This window comes from Rhamphochromis longiceps, linkage group LG6, assembly GCF_057381845.1.
Source record: "Rhamphochromis longiceps isolate RC_006_pf linkage group LG6, R_longiceps_female_GT1.1, whole genome shotgun sequence".
NCBI lineage: Eukaryota > Metazoa > Chordata > Actinopteri > Cichliformes > Cichlidae > Rhamphochromis > Rhamphochromis longiceps.
The window spans coordinates 25974809-25993335 of record NC_140562.1 but is presented as its reverse complement, the minus strand read 5'-3'; the positions used below and the strand labels follow the sequence as shown (position 1 = coordinate 25993335).

The window sequence follows — 18527 nt, the reverse complement described above, 5'->3', positions numbered from 1 at the left end:
ATTCATTTTGACACTCGTGGCCCACAATAAAGGCTATCAGTTTGTTGTGATTAAGTCCAACTCATTACTTTTCCTTTTACAGTTCAAACACAATTTAGAAATACATTAACAATAAACTGTTCTAAATCCCTACTATATGATTACTATAGAGTGGGGGGGGGGGGGGGGGGGGGGGAACACCCATCATGAATATGAATATTAAATTAAAATGTAAAAGTAAATAAATATATAAAAATGCAAGATTAATCCAGTCCAAAAGTGCAGCATACTTACAACGTGCTGGGAAAACATTATTCTAATACCATAAAATTACCATGAAATACTTAAAATTGCTTACACTTTACTTACAGTATAATTATTTGTTTACCGTAAAAACCTGACTTGTTACTCTCCCTTTAAGAATTTATAGAAAATGTATGTAACTTCAAGCAAAACTGAAATACCATTTCCATTTTTATTCTGTAAGATTTCAATGATTGAGATCAGACCTCTCTGAATTCTTCACATTCGTGGTGATTAACATGGTTTAATTATGTACTGGTAGAGAGGGAACTGGTAAGGGAATCTAGAAAGGTCACATGGTTATTCAGGGCATTAAAACATGAACACAAAAGAAACATTTTGTCTTTGCTTCTTGTGTGAAATGGTGATTTGCTTTTTTCCCTGTTAAAAGTTATCAGGATATGTTTGCACTAAATTTTTAAAAAGAGAACAAGCTTTGTTAACTTTGATACATTTGATTAAAATGACAAAACTTTAAAACAACAAAAATGTAACTTAAGGGTAAATATGACTCATTGCCTGAACACTTGAGTCGATACAGAAAGGTAAATCTCTTTATTCAGGACACATTGGCCTCCTGGTTGATAAGAGGGTTGAGGTCCAGCTTCGTCTTCTCCAGAGCTGCAGTCTTGGCCCTCCGTGACGGACGCACCATGGAGGCCGACTCTGGGACATTTTCTCCATCGCTGTAGCCAAAGAGAGACGGTGAGACGAGAAAATGAGTAAATGCACTTGTGATGAATATGTTACTGAATGGGTGTTTTCTATTTTGCTAAAATCAGCAAACTCGCCTCTCCTCTGACGACTCTGCCCTCCTGTTCGGCTTTCTGCCACCTTTGGCTGTGCACGCTTTCCTCTGACCTGTGAAAACAAAGACTCGGGTTACCTCCCAGTGCTGACTCAACTTCTTGCCTCGGGCAGGAGAGGAGGAGCTCTAAAAATATAGTGGCACTGAAGGACTGCGGTTTTAGACGAGCATATAAAAACCCCTGCATTACCTCTTTTGGGTCTCTTGGCAGATTTTGATGGATCATCTGCCGCAGCCTCTGTGGAAACAGCAAACAGAGAACTCATTTTTCTGCATTTTCGCCCTCAGCCTGCTGCATTTTTATCTAAACAAACACCGAATGGGACGGAGCGAGTCATTTTTAATCTACTTAGCAACATGCTGGTAAAGTCATGTAATCCTTTTGCAGGAGCGCTTGTCACAAATTAGCATTTTAAATCTATTTAGACACACACTCAGGAGGTAACATAAGTTGGAGATGCTCCATGGGATATCAGATGGCCATTCCTATTTAAAGTCTGTGTTTGCATACGTACCATCTGCATTGACATCCAGGGGTTGTAACGCAGTGGTGCTGAGGAGCTCAGCCTGTTCTTTTGAGTCCGCCAGCTGATAAATCATCTTCTCCAGAGCACGGAGACAGACACGATCCTTCACCACCTGAAAGAAAGGAGGGGGGAAAAGGGGTGAACTTAAACAATGGGCCTTTTAACAGACAGATATGCAGGTACAGCTCTGTGCTCCACACTACATGAGCTCGGTTTGATGGACTGCTGTGAAGGTTTTTCTATATATCTTGATGATTTCTGTCTTTTGACATTCACACACGTGACACTTTCACCACTAGGGGGGGGGAAGCATGTTAAAATGTTTTTGGACTTATAGTGCCATTTTCCTCCCGTCCTTTTAACTATTCCTCAAGAAACTTTACAACGGTGTCCTGGCAAAAGGTAAAGAGGAATACGTTCTCGTTGACTTTGTTTAAATGAAGATTAAACTGACTCAATCCACCTTGTGGTACAAGCTGGTATTACATTATAATACAGCCCAGTTTAGCTGACCTTCAACTCCACAGAAAACACATTTTGTTCATAAAGTCGGAGCTGCTGTTTTCTCCACTTTATTCTAATGAGAGGTGTAGTTAATTCTGGAAATTTTTCAACTGTTTTTAAAAACACAACATGGACCTATGATGTCGTTCATGTGTCCCGTTACAGTGGCTAATGCTATGTTCACAATCAAAGTCAAAGGCATCACACTGCTTTAATATCTTCATTTGAGACAGTGGTGCTCACAGTCGCACTCTAAATGTGACCACAACAGCTCCACCCACTTGCTGTTTAAACGTTCTGTTTGCAAGGACAAAACAAATCAGCAGAAGTTGGCTTAAAGGAAGAAGAGCTAAAAGAGCTTATTTCAGATAAACCGAGTAGCTGCACAAAGTCTTAGTATAAGGTAAATAAGGATTATTTTAAACTGTGAATCAGTCCCAGGATATAAAATATGGAGCTTGAAATGAACAGAACATGTTCAATACTTTGATTTTGTTTTTTTGGTTGAAAACAAACAAACAAACACAACAACAACAAAAAACCCAAAGAGCTTTTTTAATTGCAATTTTCACAGCTTTAGCTATAATTTGTGATTAGTTCTCACTCGTGTTTGCATCTTCTCTTTTTGGGTGGAGTAACTAACGAATTTCTACCTCTGTTTAAAGTTAGCTCAGAGAAAGCTTTTGCGGTCTCTCCCAGACCAAGCAGCTCCTGAGCATCTATAGGTCCCTCCTTTATGTTCTTTTTCTTTTTCTTTGTCAAGTTTTAGCAGTCTGCTGTTTTTTGGCAGTACCTTAGTTTAGCTTTTTATTTATACAACCTCGTTAAGGGTTGTCCTCCAGCCCATTGTGTGGCTCCCTCAGTCTCCTTCCACCTTTTGTTTCTTCCAGGCCTTCATTTCGTTTTTTGTTGATATGGTGAACTTGTTGCCAATATCACGTGGACTACGTTACAGTGGTGCGATAGCAGTAGGCTCACTTGTACAAGCTGCTGCAGCAGCGTCTGCAGGTCCTCCCTGACGGTCTCGTCTCTGCTGAGCTCTAGGTTGCTCAGAGTCTTTGCATAGAGGCGCACCTCGGGGGCTGTGGGGTCCTTCAGCATCTCGCCACAGATACGCACAGCCATGTAGTCATGGACACACACCTCCTGAGACATACACAGGTATACAAATACAATTATTCAGAGATTAATAATAACACTCTGTTCTGCTCACGCTTACTTGACCTGCAGTAATCGTGTGAAACATTTTGCAGACTGTTAGCTGGTATTTCAGGGAAGATGTATAACGAAAAGCTCAGTGAGGCAATAAAAACATCCTTGGTGTTTTCCTTGAACAGAGCCACAGACCCAACAGTAAATCCACACTCCTAATATAATAAGATTATAAATAGCTTGTTGGAATTTGGGTTTAATTTAAAATCTTCCTGAGTCTCTTCCTCAGTCTCCGATGTTTCTCACCTCAGTGTTAGTTGAAGGTTTAATGAGAGCTCCCGGGCGAGTCAGCTCAACAAAAAGCTCGACTACATTGTTGATGTCCACCTCAGCGAGCGGAGACGTCGCCGGAGCGTTCATCAGAGTCCGAACGGTCAGCAAGAAACTCTCCTCCACGACTTCCTGGTGAGCCCTGAAGCATAAAAACACCATTTTCATGTCACATGATCAGCTGGGGGAGATTCCATGCCAAATAAAAGTGACCACATCACTCAACATGCACATTAGTGACCTGCTCTCGCGGGCGTAGAGCTGGAAGAAGACGCCGAGGCAGTGTCGCAGGCGTATGTCGTCCTCTGTGACGGGATTGTACCACAGCAGCACCAGACGGGACAGCATCTTGGCGCTGGAGATGCGGCCCGTGTACATGAGTTTGGCCAGGCCCTCCGCTGTCTCTGTCCGCAGGTCGGACACCTGAAGGATGTTCCCAGCACATGTATCAGACATCTATAAACACCCACATGCATACTGTAGTTTCTGGAGTAAAATATCTCAGCCTCACCTCACTGTCCAGGAACTCTGACAGCATCACAAGGATACTCTGTGCGGTGTCCTCTGGTACGTCCGCCTTCTCATCAGTTGCAACCGCCATGTCATCGTCCTGGTTCTCTGGTGAGGATTGGGAGGGCGGGGCCGCTTCAGTGGCAGCTGTTTCAGAGAGAAGCTGGAAGCCAAACAGCAGCAGCAGGTCGATGATGTCCCGCAGAGCACTGATACGGATCTTTACCTCATCCAGCTGAGCTATCTGGAAACACGCAGATACACACAGAGCACTTTGAATCAAGAAAGCCTTTAATACATGTGCGTTTTCTGTCAGTGAACAAAAATGACTAGAATCACCCCCCCGACTCCCCTCCAGCCTGCATAATGTTGTTTATTTTGCAATTAGCTACATTTACAAAATAACTGAGGATTAGTTTGAGCACAGCTCTTAAGCTAAAGGCGTCATGTTTAGTTTATTACATGTTTTTTTTTTAAGAGATTAATTAGCAATTATTTTATTTGCAGAAAGACTGACAGTAACTGAATTATTAATGTCATTAACCTCTTAGGACCTGGCGTTCACATATGTGGACATCATTTGGGTTCTCTAGACCAAAATACTAAATTTTGCTCTGATATCCACTTACGAGGACATTATACTGTCACTGTTCTATCGAAAGTTAAAACGAATGCCCTCATATGTAAATCTCATTTTTCTCAGAAACAAAAATCAGGTTAAAAAAAAAAAAATCATGTAATTCTTTGTTTTTACATTCATCAGGTTCCAATCAGCCCAAATAGCAAAGAGAAATTAAAAATGCATGCCATGAAAGAGTTTGGGACTTACGAGGTTAATAATCATTTAATCCGATTAGAAGGGAAGCAGCAATTTAAGTGTGGAAATGATATTAAGGCTTAACTTTCTGTTCATCGTGTAGCATCCTTACACATATAAACAAAGTGTTTCAGGTATCTGAAACACATCTATAAGAAGTTACCTGTAGCAGCAGGACCATGTGGGTTTTGGCTAGCTCCTTGCTGTGCAGAGCACATGTTCCTAAACACACCACAGCCATGTTGCGGACAGCAGGGTGTGCGCTTGCTATGCTGGGCAGGATCTGAGATGCAGGAAAAAACAGTGAAAGCAATCAATAAGGTTAACACTTAACCATTGTTAATAAACTGTGCATTGTTAGTAACAGATAAGAATAAATGATAACAGCTGTTATTTATTTACATACGTTTTGTAATATAGGCTTATTACTGATGAATGGGTGTGAAATAATAATAATAATTTTATTTATAAAGCGCTTTCAAACAAAGTGCTGTACAACTAAAGGGATAAATAAAATAAAAGCGATACAGGTAAGAGACACAATAAAGTTAAAAACAATAAAAATTTAAAAACTAAAAGCCATAGAATTAAGACATATAGGATAAGGTGAACAAATGTGTCTTCAACTTAGTTTTAAAAACCTCCACAGAGCATGCCTGCCGAATATCTTGAGGGAGGTTGTTCCACAGAAACGGGGCACGAAAAGAAAAAGCACGCTCTCCAATTGTCTTTTTTAGGAACTTTTAGAAGGCCAGAGTCCTGAGATCGGAGAGCACGAGATGAAGCATAAAGGTGTAAAAGGTCGGAGAGGTATAGAGAGGCACCTATAGGTGCCAATCCGTTTAAAGCCTTGTAGGTGAGCAGCAGGACCTTAAAATCTGCTCGAACCTGACAAGGTAGCCAATGCAGAGATCTCAGAACAGGGGTGATGTGCTCAAATTTCCCAGTTCTTGTTAAAATGCAAGCAGCTGCATTTTGCACCATCTGTAGACCTCTAAAACTTTTCTTTGGTAGGCCAGAAAGAAGAGCATTGCAATAGTCAATACGGGAAGACACAAATGCATGGACAAGAACCTCTGCAGTGTCGCTTGACAAAACTTGTCTGATTCTGGCTCATGTTCCTCAAATGATAAAAGGCAGTCTTTGTTATCTCTTTCACATGAGATTCAAAGGAGAGCACCATGTTGAACCACACACCCAAGTTTTTTACCTTGTTCCTGCAATTTATGGCACTGTCATCAATTTTCAAGATGAAATTTTGGGACAAGTGCTGAAATTTGTGTGGCCCAATGACCATCAACTCTTTCTTTTCAAGAAAAGAAGCAAGAAATTATCCGATAACCAGCCCTTAATTGCAGATAAACAACATTCTAGTTTAGAGACTTCAGCACAGTTCCAATGGTTAAAGGAACATAAAGCTGCAGGTCATCAGCGTAACAATGAAAGGTTACAAGAACGTAAAAGAACACCAAGAGGTAGCAGGTACATAGAAAACAGCAATGGTCCAAGTACGGAGCCCTGAGGGACCCCATGCCTCACTGCACAGGTCTCGGACAGATCATTTTTAAAACTAACAGTCTGAGACCTCCCAGACAGGTAAGATCTCAGCCATGATAAAACATTTCCTGTAATTCCAATAAAATGTTCAAGCCTATCCAATAAAATGCAGTGATCCACAGTGTCAAACGCAGCACTTAGATCCAGCAGTAATAAAACTGAAGTGCGATCATTGTCTGCATTTACCAGTAGATCATTTACCACTTTTACTAAAGCTGTGTCTGTGGAGTGATTTGGTCTAAAAGCAGACTGAAATGGTTCAAACAGATTGCTTGTTGACAAATGCTCAGTGAGCTGCTTAAAAACCACTTTTTCAAAGACCTTAGACAAAAAAGACAGATGTGAGATGGGTCTATAGTTTGCAACCATGTCAACATCCAGTCCAGGCTTTTTCAAGATCGGCACTACCACAGCTGATTTAAAACATTCAGGAAAGACTCCAGTCGTCAATGAAGTATTTAAAAGAAACAGAATGTAGGGTCCTAATACTGACCACAGTTCCTTTATAACCCATTTAACCAAGGCAAAGGGTTAAATGACATTTTTTGACATTTCAACTTCCCTACGGGAGCAACAGCAAATAGTGCTCCAAGTCATCAGGATTCACACACAATATTCTGCACAAGCTCACAGACTACCTGACTTGTCAGCACATGTACGATGTTTCGCTCCACACCTTAAACTTCGGACAGTTCTTGCCCAACTGATTCATGGACGGTACCAGCAGGGGCCGGTTTTATCGACTGAACCACCAACAGTTCAGCATCACTAACAAAGAAAGCTGCGAATTCAGGAGAACCGAGTGAGTGAAACAGCATGACCCGATTCAAACCACTTTAACCTCTGTTAACCGCTATTAGAACAAATACTGCAGATGTGCCTCATCATGACATCCATAGTACAGTGTACATTTAAACGTGATATGAAAATATTGTCACTACTATGGGCATTTCTGAGAGTGCGAGCCAGCGTGTCAGTACCTAAAAAGTCTGTGTTTTATTCCCCTCATCAAAATAAGTTATAACTGTATGAAATTTTAAAAGCTGAGAAATGGTACGTGACACACTTCTGAGAATAAAACAAATAGGGTCTATGAGAAAAACACATTTGTAAAACAGAAGAAATAACACATGAATTCATTGGTCAAAAACTTCCATCTAACCTCAGTATCGAATACAGAATTATTTATTTGTTGATTGGTGACAGATGACTGTTTCTTTCTTCGTTTTTTTTGTAAACAACTTGATATGAAAATTTTCAGCTTTTGGACTTTGTGGTCTTGAGTTTTATCAGCAGCAAAAACAGTCTGTTATTTTTCTTGTGAAATCCCCTGATACTTTTTATGTGATAAATATTAAGAAAAATGAAAATGTTTGGCCAGTCTGTATGCACCGATCAGACATAACATAATGGCCTAATACTGTTCCCCCTTTTGCTGCCCAAACAGCAATAACCTGCGATCCTCAGTGTATTCAGACACCTTTCTATCAGAACAAGCATGAACCTTTTCAGCAATTTGAGCTAGAGTAGCTTGTCTGTTGGTTCAGCCTTCACTCCCAACATGCATCAGTGAGCCTTGGCTGCCCCTGACCCTGTTGCTGGTTCACCACTGCAGATCGGGAATACCCCGACAACAGCTGCAGTTTTGGAGATGCTCTGCCCCAGTCGTCTGGCCATCAATATTTGGCCTTCGCCAGACTCACTCAAATCCTTACACTTGCCCATTTCTCCTGCTTCTAACACATCAACTTTGAGAACAAAATGTTTACTCACTCCCTAATATATCCCACCGACTAACAGGTGCCATGATGAAGAGATAATCAGTGCTACTCACTTCAGCCATCAGTGGTCATATTGTTACGCCCGCTCTGTGGATTTAGTGTCCCTTGTTTGGAGAGATGCAGTTCTGAAATGTCTTCAGGCAGTTTTGTACAAACAGGATGTTTAAGTTCTCCTCAAAGAGGGCATTTGATGATAGGTCGGGTAATCCATTCTTCTTCTTCTTCTTCTTCTTCTTCTTCTTCTATCTGTGCAGAGTATCCTGTGCCACATATCATCTGTGATAGCTGACATTTATTTTGCCTTCCTGCCCGCCAGTCATGAAGCTCTTTATTCAACACTAACTTATCTTGGTCTCACAGATCTTTTTCTGGCGCCCTCAGTTCCCCTTAATTGCTTTTTCTGCATCACATTTTTAACGGCTGAAATTTCAATCTGGAACTACGGTGGTATCTCGTCATAGCCCGCCTCTGCTTTGCAGCTATCAGTTTGTTTCAACACCCACCAAGTATAAATCGTCTGAATGAGCATCTAACTGAAGCAAAGTTTGAAGACTCAGAGAATCTGCCAGCTCTGAACCATCATCAGCTGTTTGGTTATGTGCATTGAAGTCTTTGGGAAAACCACCCTCTGGCTCCCTTCATCTGTGACCTCAATAAACTTTCATATACAGCTCATGCTCGTGTCCTAAAAAAGGGATATTTTTAAATGCTTGTTTTCTACAGGGTGGCGTCGGCTCAACACTAGCATGAAAGAAACTGAAGGTTTCTGGAAAAACAGATGTACAAACTCAGATCTGAAAAGGCGATCCTGCTGCCTTTACTATAGATCTGCATGTTTAGTTACGACACAAACTCAAGTGCTTGTTTTGTTTTTACCAGTGAAGACATTAAGGCGCTTGTGGTTGGACCAATCCGGGTCTTGATGTTCATTTGCTTCAGCAGCTCAGCACACATCGTTAGACACCTCAAAAGAGTATCTGGATCATTCTGCAAAGCAAACAAACACATACCATATTCACCATTTCATTTTATTAAAACGCATTTATTTTCTGTCATATGGATGCGTTTGGCTCATATGGAGATGGATGGTCATATGAACAAGGTTTCAAATAATGAGGTGAGTGAGCAAAAAGCTCAAGCTTCTCTAAACCAGGTCAGGTCATAGTAATTTCAGTTCATGGGTCACATACAGACAGATCTGATCTCCACGGGGATGCACTAGTAAAACTATTGCATCACACCCTATGATGTATAAAAACAGGGACAAATTCAATGAAAAGCCAAAATCTCCACATGTGAAGCCTGTATGACGGTTTATTAAAAAAACAAAACAACGAGGACAAAAGTTGTCTTTATGACTCAGCTTGTTGGGATCTAAAAATACTGAAATTATTATAAACTGTGTAACTAGTGCTGTAAGCTTTAATCTCGTTAAAATGACGCTAACGCTGCAAATCTTCATCAGCAAGTTAGCGCGGCTCGCCCTGTGCGTGGGGCTGCACGGTGTCAACGCGTTAGCTCTTTAAAACGTTAGCACCGTGCAGCCCCATGCACGGGGCAATCGGCACTAGCTCGCTAACGGAGATTTACCAAGTTAATGCGGTTATGGCATTAATGTCATTTCAATGAGATTCACGCTGACAGCGATTTGGGGTAGCCATCATGCAGCTCTGGCCCTGAGCTCACTAACTCCACCCCATGGAAACTTGGCACCAATATGTAGAAATATTTGGTTTTTATCGCGACTTCATGAATCAAAACTTCAGGCCATTTTCTCCATTTTAAGTTATTTTCTCAGAAGTTTGAGTGATTGTGTCAAAATATTGAGATAATATCCAGAAATCTTGACTTAGGGTTGGCATTTTTCCCTCCAGTGGCAGAAGCAAGCCCCCATACCTCCTGTCTGCTTGGGAAACCTTCAGCTTACAAGGGGTAACAAATCAGAGCTGGCATAAACAGGGGGTTGCCTTAAAAGGAGAGGTCCATGAATGGAGCTAGAGCTGAGCAAAAACTGTACATTTAAATGCAGAGGTGATGTTTCTGTGTAGCTTAATACCTTCTCTGTGCGGACCTCCTTGTCAGCCACTTGGTTGCTTTCAGCAATGTCCTGGAGAATCTGGTTCCTGCGATTTTCCAGATCTGTGATGGAGTTCTTCAGCTCTGCCGCCTGGCTGAACTCCTGGGCGGAGATGCAGTCCTCCAGAGTTTGTTTAGCCTCTAAGATACGCACCTTCACTTCTGCAAGCTGGGAGCGAAAAGAGGGAAAAAAAAAAAAAAAAAAAAAACACAAACAGGTCAGACAATAAAAATAAGAGGGGAGGGTCATTCTTCAGCTGAAGCACGCTCAAGAGAGGACTGTTGAGATGGAAAACTGCACCTCCGCAAACAGGAAAAACAACAGCTGATGCTCTGGAGAGGCTACAGCCCTCTGGAGCCTTCTTTGCCTTTACTCACTGAAGAATAAAAAGATGGGAGAGACCAGGTGCACAGAGCAGACAGAGTAAGTGAACACCTGGGCTAGGATTAACTTTCTCAACAGCCATTTTGAATCCAACAGATTTCAGTATTTAGTGAGGAAACTAAGGTACAGTCACAACTGAGAGTAATTCCCTCAGAGCGTACGTGTGCATGGAGCTTAAGCAAAGGGAATGAAGCAAAGAAGGGAGAGCTAATGAACCAGGATTTACCAGGCAAAGATACGTTTAGCGTACATGACATTCACCATCCACCCCGCTAGTTTAAGTGGGCTTGGCCTTAAATATAAACCATCTGCCAGCTGGATGTAGAGCAGGACAAAGAAACAGAAAGGGAAGGAATATAAATGGAGCAGAGAGCGAGAAAAAAAAAAAAAAAAGGCAAAAATCCAACTAATTAAGAAATTATTAGACTGTAATCTGGTCGTCAGTCTACATGGTGTCCTTTAATAGAAAGGGATTTTTTTTTTGTCACCTTCTCACTTTTAACTTCTATAAAGTAGAATTGTGCAAAGACGCTGTTTAGCTCTTCTATTTAATCACAGTGAGACAACTGGACGGGTTTCCAGAATCAAATTGCTTCTGGGCGTTTTCATTTGGCAGAGTGTCACCCACCTGGACCTGCTGCCGGCGTCTCTCGTTCTCATCCACTGGCTGACTGGCCCCTGTGATGGGCTCCCTCACGTCAGAGATGATTTCTGCCACCTGTGCGACACAAAGCCAGCTCATTTAAACATCAATCTGAGGGTCAATGATGCCACAGCTGAGAGGAAACCTGCTATATTTTCTGACACGTCAAACAAAAAGACCCCGGTGTGTGTCCATCTGGAACCACTGATAAATAACTACAGCCTTTATCATTTCATTTTTGACTAATTGGTCTGTCAACTGGATTCATAAAGGGCAGTGACATTTATATTTCCCCTCGTGTGCAAAAGGGGAGTTTAGATAACATGACAACTGACTATACAGTGAAGTTCATGTTTAAGCCTAACTTACAGTTTGGATGCGTCTGTGGTCATCGGAGATGAGGTTGAGGAGCTTCTCAGTGAGGAGGAAGACCAGAGAGGAGGGAGTCTGAGGAAGAGCCAACATGTCCTGCAGGACAGCCAGTACACGCTTCCTACGAACATGCACAGCTCAACCGTTAAATGAATAAACAGACTTCAAAAAACTAACATTATGAATCTCCTACCAAATTAATTAAGTCTTATATATAAACAAGAGCAGTCTCAGAGTCACAAGCCTAAAAACTACTAGCGTTCACAGACACACTCACACCATTCACACAGAATGGAGGAGTCGAAGATAAAGCCAGTGACCTTCACATTATTAGATGACCCGCTCTACACCCTAAGCCTCAAGCTGCCACTACGAACCAGAATCTAGTTCCAAAGCTAGACTGACTGCACAGGTTTATTACTTCCGAGGGATGAAACCCAAAAGTAAAATTTCACGCAAATCTGACCAAAGCCTCCTGAGCTATCCAGATAAACAGACAGGCAAACAAATCAAAACAATATTTAATTTAATATTTAACCAAACAGTCAGCTCACTGTCTAACCTGTCACAGCAGCTAATCTGGGTCTGAAATTTATTCATTAATTTATCTATTAGCTGCCTGTCAGAAAATAATCTTTACTTGCAGTCATTTCTCAAACAAAGAAAAGACAATACTTTCTTGTATGAGTTTTGTCAATATGAAGATCTCATACACTTGTTTCTTATTTCTGACCTGCTGTTTGGGTAGGAAACATCAGAAGGGGGCTCTAAAAGACTTATATACCATTTTGGGCCATATTTGTTAGGACATGCTGATTAATGAAATACCAGACTGTTTGCATCACCCTCCAAAAACATCCTTCCTCTTTCCCAGCTGATTTCCACATGCATTTTAAGGTATTTTGCATCCGATTCACATTCCTCAACCTTGTTCTCATCTTACCTGCCACCCTCCTCGTTGGTGTCCAGACAACCAATGAGATGGATGAGATGTTGCGAGATGAACTCTTTGGTCATGACAAGCTCCACTTGGTTAAAGTCGGCCCTCTGCTCCTCGGACAGCACAGGCACGGCCTTCAGATATCTACAACAGTCAGAGTCAGACAACAGCAGCTCTCAGAGCCCATTCATTTAGAATAATTCCGCTACCCTGACAGCATAAACAAAATTAACGCTTCTCCCAAATGTCACGCAGCAGAGCCAGTTATCAGTCAGCGGTGGAGTGACTTTTAACCAACCAGCTACTTGTCACCTCACTCAAATTAATAAACCCATTTTACGAGCAGACAAATGTTAGATTTGCCAATTAGTTAAATCAAATTCATTTGCAGAGCATATCACACGTCAGTATTTCACACACTTACATGCACAAGCACTAGACTGGTGATAAAACAGCTCTGTCAGTGCACAGCAAGGGTAGCAGATGAGCTGTCAGTCTGCTTGAGTATGGCAAAAATCAGCTATGATCACTTGGATCACTACTGAGATCGTGATTACCCACAGACTTTGGAAAAAATAGAACTTTATAAAGTGGATTTCTTTGGACTATAGATATCACTCAAATAAAAAAAGAAATAAAAAGCTTTGGCTTACACAGCTTGGCAGAGAGTTAGGGGCATAAAGCACCACGATACCAATTTAGGCAACAAAACCAAACAACAACATCATTACAAAAATAATGCGGTGCAATAATTGTCTGGTTTTCATATTTGCTGAAAACCACAACTGTTACTATAAAAGATAAAAGTCTAGAGGATTACAAAAAGAAACCTGCTGCTGCAAATGAGATAACTTATCTGTATAATTAACTTGTTAATAAACAAAAGACACAGAAAACGTCAATTTAACAAGGACTGCGAAGGATAATGGTACCCATCAAAAGCAAATAACATTATTTAAAAAAATAAACATGAAGGTGGATATGTCGTGCTTTTCTTTATTGTTCCACTGGTGCATGTTCAAATTAAACATGGCAAAAGTTTCAACTAATGGGTTCAGTGTGAGTGTTTTGAAGTCCATGCAAGCTCAGGCTTCAGGCTGCTCTAAACATGAGCTCCAGATATCGATCCGATATTTGGTCGGATGTCGGTGACAACGTGACGATCTGTGGATAGTGGGAGAGCTAATGGCAACGCAACAACAGCATGGAGGTGTTTCACTCAAGCTACACTAACTACTTTTATTTGTGATTTGTTTAATTTAATTTAACTGCAAATTGTGGACATTTCAGCTGCTATGACTAAAAAGTCCTAATGAACTCTTTCTCACAACTGGAAAAAGTTGGATTGGTACATACCTGGATTGGATTGTACTTGACCTGCTGCACACTAAGGGCGTGTTAAACTGATTACTACTGTTTTTAAAGTATCACGTTTTACTCTTGTAACACACCCATTTTTATGTGCACTGACCATGAGCAAAGCAGGTTAACTTGTCTGGATGTAAAACTATATTTTATAATAGCCAGGTGAAGTTTAACAAAAAGCAGTCAGTTAGCCTCGCTGTTAAATAAGCTTTGAGTTAGCCACACAGTTACATACAGAACGAGCTCCTCTGAGAACACCGGACCTGCCTTCAGATACCTAGAGTTACAACACAATCATTATGGCAACTGTATTTTTTTTCCCAAATAAAGCACCACAAAGTAACTAAAAGCACATTAAGTGCCCAATAAAATATTCCATAAATTCCACCAATATGAAAAGTTACTTGGTCCAGAATTTACACAGCACAGCAATAAGCAAGAAAACCACAATTTATAATCCAATAACAGTGGCTCTTCTTACCCACAGAGGTAGTCGGCATAAGTGGCTGCATCTGGCAATACTTGCTCCAGCATTTCATCACCATCATCTCCTTTACTCCTGATGAACTCACACAGGGCTCTCCAGTAAAGCACATTTTCACAGGTCAGACTGTCCTTTGGGATCAGCCTCCTGTTAAAAAACACACACGATGATCTCTAACTTCAGACATTTTATTTATTATTTGTTAGACAGAGGGAGAAGTGGGAGTACCTGTTGTCGAGCTCTACTTGGTTCTGCAGCAGCTCTTCAGTCGGGATGTTTTTGAAGATCGCTTTCAGGGTCTCCAGAGCCGTTTCTGCGCAGTTTTCCACATCCAGCCTATGGAGCAGTTCAATGATGTTCCCATCCAGCCGAAGCAGCCAGGCCGGTAACAAACGAGAACAAACCACCTCCCTTACCGCTTCTGAAAAGCACACAGGCTATCAGACACATATACAGCAGGACCATTCCTATCAATCGAACAAAAATACTAGCGGTGCCCAGTTCAGCACACTAGTTGATACACCGACGGTATCAATTTGAAACTCTTACGTCACTTTATTCTCAAGTTATCACATTTACAAGATTTTCGGAAAACTTGACCTCTGACCTTCTGGTCAAGATCACTGAGATTTAAACTCGTCCGAGATTTTTAGTAAATTCACTTATGTTACCAATTTCAAAATCCAAGGCAACTTCCTTCTCGAGTTATTGCCTTCACAAGATTCTCAGAAAACCTGACTTCGAGGTCAAGGTCACAGATTCAAATTGTGAGGTAGATACACTTCTGGTATCATTTTGAAAGCCCCACGTTGCTTTGATGTCGAGTTATCGAATTCACAAACTTGGATGTCAAAGTTCAATACCCCATCAGCCTTTAAAAGCCGAGGGGTAAAAAAGGGCTCAACTTCTCCAGTGTGTTTTTCATTTTATATTTGGTAAAGAAATCTCTTTAAATTTTAGATCACTCATTATTCCAAAGAGCTTTTTGCTGTATAAACAAACATTTTTGACAATGAAGAAAAAATAACTGGTGTATTAATAATTAAAACAATAAGAAGTAGCTTTGATTAGGGTTTTGCGTTACTTTAAGTGCAAATTTTGAAGTTAAAAATGCATCTTTATAAAAGTAGTATTATTTAACCACAAAAATCAGTGTTACCTGAGGTGTCATGGAGGCCTTGCTGCAGTAGGCTTACTCTCTGTGCAATGCTAAGGGCTTTAATGTGAACTTTGTCAGCCAGAACCTTAAATAGAAACACACATGGAAGTTTTAGTGCAAATCTCCGTAATCAACCAGCCCTTGCAGTGGATACATATTTTTACATTCATAGGTACCTGATACGCCAATTTGCGAACATTTTCTTTGATGTCTCGAGTGCGCTTGAGTACTTTGAGGAGGGTCCGAGGGGACATTGCAATACAGGACAGAACGGCACGTCGCACCTCGGCATTAGTATCGTTTTCCAGAATCAACATAAACGCTAGAAATAGAAAATAATTCCGCAGTTAGAGTGACAGTAACAAAGATACACAAACACAAAAACAAACAACCACGTGACAATAATTACTTTCTAAGAAGTGAGATTCAAGAGAAGATTAAGAATTTAAGACCATGTAGAGGATGGGGATTCAACACATAATTTTAGATAATAAGTCACAGATTTCAGCATTTAAAAAAAACAAACCATTGATGGTCGGACAGTCTGGATCTGTTGGCTGCTGAAGGCGGGTCATGGCCAAAGCAGCCTGAATCCTCACATTGGGGAATTTGTCAGTGACACGGACCAGCATGGCTTGGTGGATGCGATCAAAGAGATCATCGTCAATCTGTGCATTCTCAGCCATACTGCCCAGCAATTTGTTGATCAGCTGACACGCTCTGAAACGTACTGCATGACTATTGGCTTTGTGGGACTGAGAAGAAAGAAAGGCAGGAAACGAGATGAGACGGTCATTAGAATAAGAGCGAAACGCACAAAACTCAGATTGGGAGGGAAAAGGCAGAGATACAAGAGTAGTTGTGAACATGGATTGGATCAGGATAAGTGTATGAGGAAAAACAGATGTGAATACATAAGGAATAGAAAGAAGTCATATGGGAAACCACAAAATAAAATTGAGAGGCAGTATAGACAAGAATCACATCAAAGCCTTTGTGTTCAAAAAGTCAGAGCAAAATCAGAAATGAACAAGTTTTAATTTTTGTGGTTAACAGATTTGTTTAAAAAAGAAAAAAAATGATACATTTTTAACAAATCATCATCAATAGGTCAAGAATTTGCTGGTCAGTTCATTAACAACATCAGAAAACAGTGCTCACAGGCATAAACTAGCATTATAATGTTCATACCTCCAACAGAAAGTTGAAGATGAAACTCAGAAATGGATGATCGTCCTCAGCATCATCATCTTCTTCTTCTTCCTCCTCTTGTTGCTGCTCCCCCTCCTCGTTTGTTTTAGGTGGAGACTGGAAACTTGAAGCAAACCTTGCAACGAACTCGATGACGTTTTCAACTGCAGGTTCACGCTTGTAGACAATCATTGCATACTTCAGGTAGTGCGCAAACTCTTCATGGAACAGTGATTTATCCTCAAGCTGAAGGAAGAGACAGAGGAAAGAAGGGTCCATGCTTATGAGATCAATAATAAGAACCCAGGTCATCTGAAAGACTTATTTAACAATCCAGACATCTCAGTTAATCTGAGATTAGTATGCTTTCTGTCAAACAGTTTAATACAAACACCTTACAAGCACTTCAAACTTCCAGAAACTTAAGCAAGAAAGAAGAAAGATGGAGCTGCCAGACAGGAGAAAAAGAGGAAGACCACAGAGAAGATTCAAGCACGTAGTAAAAGAGGATATACAGAGAGTACCGATAGATGTGACGGAGAATGAAAACCTGTGTACAAGCTTTAATTTCACTTTACTGTATTTCTTCGAAGAAGAAAGCGCATTTATACATTCTCGTATAAACCGAGTTATTTTATCATATTAAACGATGCACTCATTAATCCAGGATAATGTGAAAGACATTTAGGAAGAGACTGATAAGAAAGCATCATCTCGTACCTTGTTATAGCGGCTCTTGAGGCTCGCCACCAGCTTTGCCTTGTTATTGTGGCCCTTCTGAGCTCGCTGAAACGCCTCCTTGATGTCTATTTCGTTGTCCGCCGTCATCTTTCCTTCGCAGAAACCTAAACTAATACAGACAGCGATACAATGAGCCGAAGCAGGCTTACCTAGAGTAAACTCTGTCAGAAATGTCTCTATTAGCTAGCAGTAAAGGAAGCCGCCTGATGGTCTCTGGTGTCTCATTAGCTTCCTAAACCCACCTCGAGAGAATTACCAGTGAAACGAGCCGAGAAAAAAACACAACGCAACGTAATTAAGTCACGCACGACGAAGTCCCTAGAGAGGCGTTTTATAATTATCAGACATGAAAAGTAGTATTAAAGCCAAAAGCTTAACGCGTGAGCTTTAAAACGTACCTCTTGGTTAGTTTTCTTCTCAACGAACAACCGCCTGTTTTTGAATTTTACTCTCGCGAGAACTGAGATGTTTGCGTACGTACGTGCGTCACGTGTATGGTTTATCCCTGTGTATGCCAAGCGGGTAAGCGATTCTCTGGAGGATATAGCAGACAAAAAATTTTATTTATTTATTTTTATTTATTTATTTAATCTGATAATCGAACAATGGATATTTGACCTCTTGTCGCTGCCATATTACAATAATTGTTTTAATGAGAAAACAACATAATAAAAGCTTCTCAAATGTTTTAATTAAAAAGAGCTTGTTTCTGCCACTAAAAATAATAATAATTAATTTAAAAAAAATTTAAAATGCAATCCGGCTTTCTAACTCAAAATTCTGAGTAAATAAATTTAAATTTTGAAATACTAGCCCAAAAGTTTGACTTATGGATGCCAGAATGTATATATGCCTAATATATTAGTCAAATATCATTATCAGTTTGTTGAATTCAATCAACCC

At 40.6% G+C, this 18527-nt stretch overlaps 1 protein-coding gene across 4 annotated transcripts; it reads right to left on the bottom strand.

Moving 5' to 3' along the window:
- Positions 1-443: 443 nt before the first annotated feature.
- ncapg (non-SMC condensin I complex, subunit G) lies at positions 444-18117 on the bottom strand. 4 transcript variants are annotated; one of them, XM_085409913.1, is made up of 22 exons: positions 18023-18117; positions 17604-17728; positions 16884-17129; positions 16219-16447; positions 15869-16014; positions 15693-15777; positions 14762-14954; positions 14531-14680; positions 12688-12828; positions 11742-11865; positions 11358-11447; positions 10325-10513; positions 9145-9255; positions 5094-5213; positions 4115-4357; positions 3845-4026; positions 3580-3745; positions 3100-3267; positions 1606-1729; positions 1281-1328; positions 1074-1143; positions 444-968 (listed from the first exon to the last, which is right to left on the bottom strand). In XM_085409913.1, exons 2-22 carry the CDS (start codon positions 17709-17711, stop codon positions 842-844), a joined length of 3060 nt encoding a protein of 1019 aa, XP_085266039.1. In that variant the 5' UTR covers positions 17712-17728; positions 18023-18117; the 3' UTR covers positions 444-841. The 4 variants fall into 4 exon arrangements, with proteins under 4 accessions (XP_085266039.1, XP_085266037.1, XP_085266040.1 ...); XM_085409911.1 differs by having other exon boundaries at positions 17604-17733; positions 18023-18108; XM_085409914.1 differs by lacking the exon at positions 18023-18117 and adding an exon at positions 17867-18011.
- Between the last annotated feature and the right edge of the window lie 410 nt (positions 18118-18527).